Source organism: Hydra vulgaris, chromosome 02 (assembly GCF_038396675.1).
Source record: "Hydra vulgaris chromosome 02, alternate assembly HydraT2T_AEP".
Taxonomy (NCBI): Eukaryota; Metazoa; Cnidaria; class Hydrozoa; order Anthoathecata; family Hydridae; genus Hydra; species Hydra vulgaris.
The window spans coordinates 40,898,505-40,907,500 of record NC_088921.1 but is presented as its reverse complement, the minus strand read 5'-3'; the positions used below and the strand labels follow the sequence as shown (position 1 = coordinate 40,907,500).

Sequence of the window (8,996 nt, the reverse complement as noted above, 5' to 3'; positions counted from 1 at the left end):
TTCCTGTATACTTTTTTAATAATAAAAACCTATTAAAAATTGTAATTATTTATAACACATTTTTTTAATCAGATAGTAAAACCCTTTTTAGCATTTTTGGACTCAAACTCATGTATTGTGTAATACTAAGTAACTTCAATGCATTAAGGTAAAAATCTTTTTGCATGTGAAAAATGTCAATACCACTTTTCTGAAGTTGCATAAGCATCTAACAAAAGTGAGAAACAGCAATATAAGCTTCCATGGCAACATGAACTCATTCAACAACTTTATGTTGAACCAATAAAAATACTGCTTATTTAGTTATTAAGAGGAAACTATAAGTTTAAAGTTATAGTTGCTGATTTTTCAAATTACAATTAAAAATTATATAAAAAGTGTATAATTTTAAAGATTTAAATAGGATTTTTTTAAATGTAATTGCTGCTACTGGTAACATGTAATCCAGTGCAATCTGTTCCATGTCCTGCTGTCTTGTAGGATTTAAATCTGTTCAATCAATTCAAAGGCTAGAAGAAGGATTTAAATCTAAAATCTAAATTTAAATCTGGCTAGAAGAAGGATTTAAATCTGTTCAATCTATTCAAAGGCTAGAAGAAGTGTACTTCCTGTTATCAATACTATCTAGCATCTATCATGTCTATAATTTTATCTGTTTTCTCTGTAGTTGGAGGTGTCTTGGTTACTGAATTAGTCATAATTTACTATATATGTAGATTTATGTTTTGTCTGAAACACTGGTGCGGTGTTTATTCACCCATAAGTTGCTATATGTATATTTGTGTTCTGTTTGAACCTCTGGAATGGTGTTTGCTCACCCGCATGTTGCTATATGTATGTTTGTGTTCTGCCTAAGTCTCTGGTATAGTGTTTGCTCAGTTAACAACTAGTGACTGCAACTATATTAACATACACTTATCATAATTTTCAATATTCCTTAAGATGTAGTGTTTTACCTAATGCATTTTCATATTATCTTGTTCAATGTTTTCAAGTACTACTTACATTAGTAACTTTTTTTACCTACTTTAGGTTTGGTCAGGTTCAGGATCATCACAATTACCCTGGTACTGGTATCATGTAACCCAGTACTACCTGTCCCATGTCCTGCTGCTTTGTAAGGTTTTCTTTTTCAGGCAAAAGTTAGAAGAAATAAACTCGGACATATAATTCCCTTGCCTTAGGGCTCTTGGTTAAATAAAGGCTAGAGATAGTGTCTTAATGGTGTCTACAAGACAGTAGCTGGATGTTAACTGGGCACCTAGGCAAAGACTTAAGGTAAGCAGAATAATTCTGTTGACCAGACTTGTATTTGTTCTTCTTCATGGCATACATGTAAACCTCTTACAATGTTTCCTGCCTAGGATGATGAACGCTGGATCTACTTGACTCTATTTGCAGATTTTAACTTCTGCTTCCCTGTTAGTGGCTGTTTAACTCTTTCTGTTATCTCCTAATGAGGGTACAGCTCTAAAGCTCAGTTTAATGGTTCTGAGGCCGGCTAGAGGAGCCCTAAGTTATGACTTTTCCTCTAATTTGACTCCTGAATTTAATGGCCACACTCTTCCTTCCATTACAGTTAAACAGGTTAAGTCATTCTTAGACATCCAAATCACTCCGGCTTTGATTGCTAAATTAATTTCTCAATTAAGTTCTTCTAGGGTTTGTGGTCCAGACAACATTCCTGCCAGTCTAACAAAAGTATTCTTCAGAACTCTTTTTAATTCTCTCTAAGCTATTTAATAATTGCTTAATTGAATCTTGTTTTCCTGTCTGTTGGAAATGACATTAAAAATTAAGAAAACACTATGACCCTTCCAACTTTCGTCCAATCAGTCTTTTTTTTATTATTATTAGGTCTTTAAATCTTTAATCAACAAATTTCTAAAATCCCATCTTGAGTCTAATAACTTACTCAATGACAATCAATATGATTTTCAATCTTCTTGTTCTACAGCTGACTTGCTAACTGCTCTAGTGGAAAGGTTCTATTGTATATTTGGTATGGGCAGCCGGGCAAGGGCTATTACTCTTGAAATACCTAAAACTTTTGATAAAGTTTAGCATGTGTTGATAAAGTTTAGAGTGTTGCTACACTGACTAGTAATAGCCTGCTGCTATTAGGAAGTGTTGCTACATCAACTATTTTATAGCCTGCTGCTACAAGGAAGTGTTGCTACATTGACTATTTTATAGCCTGCTGCTTCAAGGAAGTGTTGCTACATTGACTATCTTATAGCCTGCTGCTACAAGGAAGCAAGGAAGTGCTTCTCGATCGACTATCTTATAGCCTGCTGCTACAAGGAAGTGCTGCTACATCGAATAGCTTTATTGAAGTTTATTCTGGTTTATTACCGTTCTCTTTAAAACTACAATTTATTGAAGAAACTTTTTGACCACCTACCTATATATATATATATATATATATATATATATATATATATATATATATATATATATATATATATATATATATATATATATATATATATATATATATATATATATATATATATATATATATATGTATATATATATATGTATATATATGTATATATATTATATATATATATATATATATATATATATGTATATATATTATATATATATATATATATATATATATATATATATATATATATATATATATATATATTATATATATTTATATATATTATATATATATATATATATATATATATATATATTATATATATATATATATATAATATATATATATACATCCAATTAAGTTATTCATCAGTAATGCATTACTGCTGAAATTATTGCATCATCCTGAAATTACAAATGAAACCATTGTCTTGAATGAAAAATTTTTAATTTTTAAAGGGCGTTATTAACATCAAAGTTAATTTAAAATAAATGGAGAATAGAAGTGAAAATGAAGTATAGTGTATTGGTCAAGCTATAGCTGTGATCACAGCAGGCAAATTGCTATCTAAAAGACAAGTCTTGTGAACTTTTTTTTAAAAAAAATAACAGCAATGTAGGAAACAGTGCAGATCTTGTGCCAGATTTTTCAGGTTCTAGATTTTTGGCAAAAAGCTAGAATTCCAATAAAACAACGTTATCATGTTAGCACATGTTAAAAAACTTGTTGAATAAAACGGAAAGCTGAAAAAGAATAAAGCCGATAAACGGAAACTCAGCAAAGAAATGAGAAACTTTTTCTCAAGAAATCCAAGAACTATTTAATAATGCTCATGAAGATGCTTTAAAAATAATCACAATAGAAGAAGACAAGAGGTTTCTTGTACTACAGAAAGAAGGAAGAATAGGCTATATGAGTTCAGTTAATTGTGAGTTATACAAACAAGAACAGCAAATTTTAGACAGAAAAAAATGCAAGCAACAAAAGAGACAAAAAGAAGAGAAAAAGGAACATGTTTAACAGTCACAAACCTAGTTTTGACAGAATCAGACTCTTCTCAGGGTACTGATAATGAAGCAGATAACATTCGATCATTAGCTAAGAAAGAGAAAGTGAAACTGAAAAAGGCTAAATAAACAGAAAAAAGTAAGCGATTACTCCAGAATTTTTTTCAGCTCTTAATTGCTTGAAAATTCCCTATCGTTCTGGCTCCTTGGTTTTGTATACAATTTTTCAAGGGTTAGGTGACAATATTGAACATTTCTCTACATCATATGAATCTCTTTGATGTAAACCAGAGGTTAAGTTGTCTTAACGATTTTGTGATCAGTGGAGTAAACTTTATTCTGAATCATGGGTTTTAACTTATGCAGATCTCAAAGTGTATGGTTTATCAGCAATAGAATTTGCTGCAAATATTCTGTAAGGAACAAAACAATCTTACAACAATTACAAAGAATTTTTGCATCTGTCAATTTTTTTAGGAAAAACTCCTCCAGGTCAAATGGAATAAATTTTTGTACTTCTGGTGCTATGCACCGAGCACAATGGATGGCAAAAGCATTTAACTCTATTAAAATCTACTTGTATTGACATCAATTTCATTTAACAATAAACAAAGAGAAGAATATATAGTTTCCGATTTTTTCAATTTTGATTCACATGGAAAATTAGTTTTGGGCATCCATCTCTTCATCTACCTCTTACAATGGCTTGAAAATGATTAAGAAATAAGTGGCTGAATCTGCCATAAAAGCCATCGCAGGACATTTATGGTATTTTATTGAAGAGCTTGTGAGTCTCTCTTTTTCCAGTTGATAACCAAACTAAAGAAAAAATGTTGACTTGACTTGAAAAACCAGCCAAAGAAATCCAGGTAGAAAGGTTTGAAGGCAAAAGATTAATGGATAAAATTGTAAACTTAGATGACTTTGTAACAAAGAGATCAAAATATGTATTTAAAATGCTTTGAATAAATTAGACACTTATGAAGGAATATTGCCCAGACAAATGGAGTACAGTAAACAAGTACCAGGAAGCAGATAAAATTGTTAATTCTATGAAAGTTGTGAATGACACAGCCAAAAAGATGGGTGAAACTTGTTTCAGAATACACAAAAATCTTGACAAAAGATGAAACTCAATTGCAATATATAAGAAAACTAAGCTATTTAATCAAATTAAGTTTTATAATTTACTCTTACTTATCAGGCTTGGCCAGGAAAGTGTGCAATTTCAAACCTTTTTATGACCACGAAAACAATATTTTGTTAAGAGGATTTGTTAAAAAATATGCTGAAAATAATGGTTTTTAATTACTTTGAAAATAAATAACTTGGACATGTTTATCTTTACTAACATTTTTATATTAATAAAACGCTTTTAAATAAAGTAACTAATTATTATAATTAAAGTATCAATGAAAGTTGAATAAATTTTTATTTATATTATTTAATTATATAATATTTTTTATAATTAAAATAAAAAAATAAAAATTTATATAAAAAAAAAATTTAATTTTATAAGCGATGACTTTAAACAACGATGGTCTTTTTAATAAACTTTATATAAAAATAATTAAAGTTAATTCACTTAAAAAAAGCAAGATTTTGTTGAGAGAAAAAAAAATAAGCAAACTTTTTTTAAAGTTGTTTGAATTAAATAACTTTGCTCTTTACTTATGTTTTTATATTATTGAAATGCATTTATATAAAGTAACAAATCACTGCAAATAATTTTTTATAAAAATGGTTATGAATATCATATATTTTTTTATATTTAAATAAGTATGTATTTATTATTATAAATGTCTTTAAATTAGAAAAAATTACAGCAACTTTTTAAATAAATAATTTAATTATTTTTTCTTTTGTTTACGTTACTGCAAAGAATTGTTAAGAATCTTTTTTTAACTTTTAAATGTGTGCATTTATGAAACGATTGTTAGATGTAAGCTGTTACTTTATTTAAAAAGGGTTTCGCATAATATATTATGATAAAATTAAAATGAATTTTTAAAACCCAATGCTTTTATCTGTCATTAAAACACAAATTTGGCAATCAATTTTTTCTAATATTACTGTTTTATTTTATTAATATTCGGCTGTATGCATGTGTAAAAAAACAAAAAAGTTTAGGAAGATACGGGTCTCGAACACAGAACCAGGTCAAAGCCTTATCCAAACAAAACCAGGTCAAAGCCTTATCCAAATATGCTAAATGCGCTTATAAGTATGAAAACAATCAATATACTTATTTTGAAATTTTTTTTTTTCCATATAAAAAATAAACTTAATTAAAATTAACTAAATTAATTGACTTGTTACAAAACTAATAATTGAATATTGTATTGTCATCAAGCAAGAGTATGTATTCAAAATTTGAAGAAAATCTATCATCAGAAAGTGACTCAAAATTTGATTGCAAGATTTGATGCTCACAGACAAACAAACAGACAAACAAACAAACAAACAAACAGACAAACAGACAAACAAACAAACAGACAAACAAACAGACAGAGTTGGCGAGTTAATAAAGCATTGGTAAAAATATCAGTAAATAATCTTAGCTTAGTTTATTATTTATTTTAGTTTTAATTTAATTTTTTTTTATTTTAGTTTAACTGTGTTTTTTTTTTTTTTTTTCCACGAATTTGCTTCGTTTATGATAAGTTTTTTACTTAAGTTTCTTCATAGTTAAGTTAAGATGATTTTTTCACGCATTTTTAAATTTTCAAAACATATTAACAGCCATGGTTAATTTTTTTAAATCAAATAGTATTTGCATGATCATATTATAGTGTGAAATCGCAGGCCTTTCTGGCCAACCTGATCTATGTAACCACCCTTGGCAGCAATAACTGCTTTACATATTCTTAGTATTCTTCATAGCAACTTCTCCAGTTTGTTAAAGTCAATTATATGCCACTCTCTACTAAGTTTTTTCCACATATCTTTTGCACCATTAGTTTTTTTACATTTCTTTTTAAAGTTCGATAGGAGATCTGGTGATTGGGAAGAATTCTATTCAATACTTGATCATTCTCTAACTCATTTAAGTAATTCCTACAAAGTTTTAAAGAATGCTTTGGATTGTTAACTTCTTGAAAAATGAATGGCTCCCCAATAATTCAACTCCCTAAAGGTATGGCATGATTTTTTAAAATGTCCAAATACACTTTTTTCTTTATTTTCCCCCTATTTTTACAATGTCACTTGTAGTATTTCCACCAAAACAGCCCCAAACCATACTATTGTCCTTACCATGTTTCACAGTTGGCAACATACATTGCTTTATCATCTGTTTACCAACATTTCTTTGGACAAACAATCTTCTTTTGGAACCAAAGATTTGAAACTTTGACTTTTTGTTATTCTTCTGACTGATGCCAAATAACACATTTCCAGTCATTGATGGTCCATTTTTTTGTGTAGTTTTGCCCACTCTAGTCTTTATTATTTATTTGGGGCTAAAGGAAAGGTTTCCTCTCAGCTATTTTGATACCAAGCCCTGGTTCAATCAATGGCCTCTTCACCGTTGTAATAGATACCAGAGCTCCTCGAGAACAATTCAAAGTTAATTCCAGAGCTGTTAATAATTTATTTTGTTTACTAGTTATTGTAATTTTTCTATCTTCAGCAGCAAATGTAATTTGATAACATTCTGATTTTTTTCCGATTGACCACACTTCCAGTTTATTTCTTCTTTCTTATAATATTCCAAACTGTTGAGTTTGAAATCTTAAATTTTTTTGCTATTTGACCTAAATAATATTTTTCTTGCCTCATAGTGAATATTGCAGATCGTTTTTCTGCAGTCAACTCTCATTTTCTGGCCATTTATCATGTAATAATATTAACAATTTATGAAAATTATTAAACAAATAATGTGAGACTATCAAAATTCATGCCAGCAAAATTATAACATAAATAAATCTCTTGAAATAAAATATACAGTAATAGTTAAATGCTTATGTTGTTTACATTATATAATCTTCACAAAAACATCAGGCTTGATAATTGCATAATTTATGAATGATTAACATAAATATCGGACTTGATAAATATATGATTATTAAATAATTAACAAAACAACACGCTTATGTAAACAAAAGCTAAACTTTACTTTAGCCAATTTAAGCACGTAGCTTAGAACCTTGCCCCATCTTTTAAATTTTAAGAAAATAAAAGTTTGAATGTTAAATCTTTTTTCCTGCAATCAAAAAGTTGTCTTGTTGTGCGTTGAATGCATAGTTATTACTTAAGCGCATTAATAACTTAAATATCTTTATCGTGACATAAGAACCAAAAATTTCTACCGCTGTTTTAATGTTTATTGTAATTTTAAGCTTTTTAAAAACTCTCTCCCTTTTGTTTGTTATACTATATTACATTTGTATATATCAACAATAGATCTTTTAAATTTTTAATTTGTGTATAAGAAAATTGCAAAAAATTGAAAAAAATTAATATGCAAGCGACAGGGTAAGAACTTCATGTTGTTCTTCAGGAGTGCAGCAAGCTAACCACTTCGGCCACTAAGACACACTAAACTGCCAATATTTGGAATACAATGAATAACTTTATAAAGCAGCAAATAAATGCTTTAAATCAAAGTAATGGAGTTTTAGCCGCAATGTAATTTTTATATAAAAGTAAAACTTTATAAATGTAAAAATATCTGATGAGCTTTAAAAATGTTTTATTTTTTATTTTTAAAAATCGAAGAAAAAAAAAAAAAAAAGAATAACAAGGATTTGAATCACAGCAATCCACTTCAGAATGCTGCAACCTAACCAATTTGGCCACTAAGACGTATTGTTCAATGAAAGTTTTAATAGTATTTAATAAACAAAAGATTTTATAAAACAGTAAATAAATGCTATAAATCAAAATTAAGAAAATGTTGCTGCAGATTTATTTTAAAGTAAAAGTAAAACTGTAAAACTTGATGTATGTTTTAAGATCACATAATTTGAAATTTACACAACTTTGATATTTGCATACACTTTTGTTCACATTTTCTGATACAAAAAATGACTTATAACTTCCGTGTCAAATATTCACGAATGAGTAACTGCAGCATTAAATTCTGTATTAAAATATTATATGATAATAGAAGAAAAAAAAATTACAACAAAAACAAATGAAAAATGAAGAAAATTACTTTTTGAGTTGCTCCTCATCATATTACTATTATTCTATTATTTTCTCTATTTTTATTGTTTTATTATTTTTACTATTATTATTATTTTATTATTTAAAAACTATATACTTTTTTTAAAAAGTTTTTTGACTTTTAGGTGGGGAAAATAGCACAGTTATACTGTACAAATGATGAGTCATTTTCACTAAACAGTGAATGTCCACGTCAAAAGTGGAAGAAAATAAGTGATTCACTGCCTTATTTATCTTCTGAGGAGCTTTTACCCACTTATTGGCCATCCAAACTACGAACTACGGTAAAAACATGATAATTTTATCTCCTTTTTTTTTGTTTTTGGTATTATATAAAATAATGTTCATTTAACAAAATGCAAGATATGTTTTTTTAAAGAATTTCATATCAAGTATTTGGTTTTTGCAATTACCATAATTTGAACAAC

General features: G+C 27.9%; 1 protein-coding gene across 1 annotated transcript in view; it reads left to right on the top strand.

The window, feature by feature from the left end:
• Positions 1-8,996, top strand: part of LOC100201150 (DNA-directed RNA polymerase, mitochondrial) — a 75,682-nt gene that overhangs the window by 28,469 nt on the left and 38,217 nt on the right. Inside the window, exon 7 of the mRNA XM_065790927.1 lies at positions 8,694-8,852. Coding sequence (XP_065646999.1) covers positions 8,694-8,852 — 159 coding nt within the window. The remainder of the gene's footprint in view (positions 1-8,693; positions 8,853-8,996) is intronic.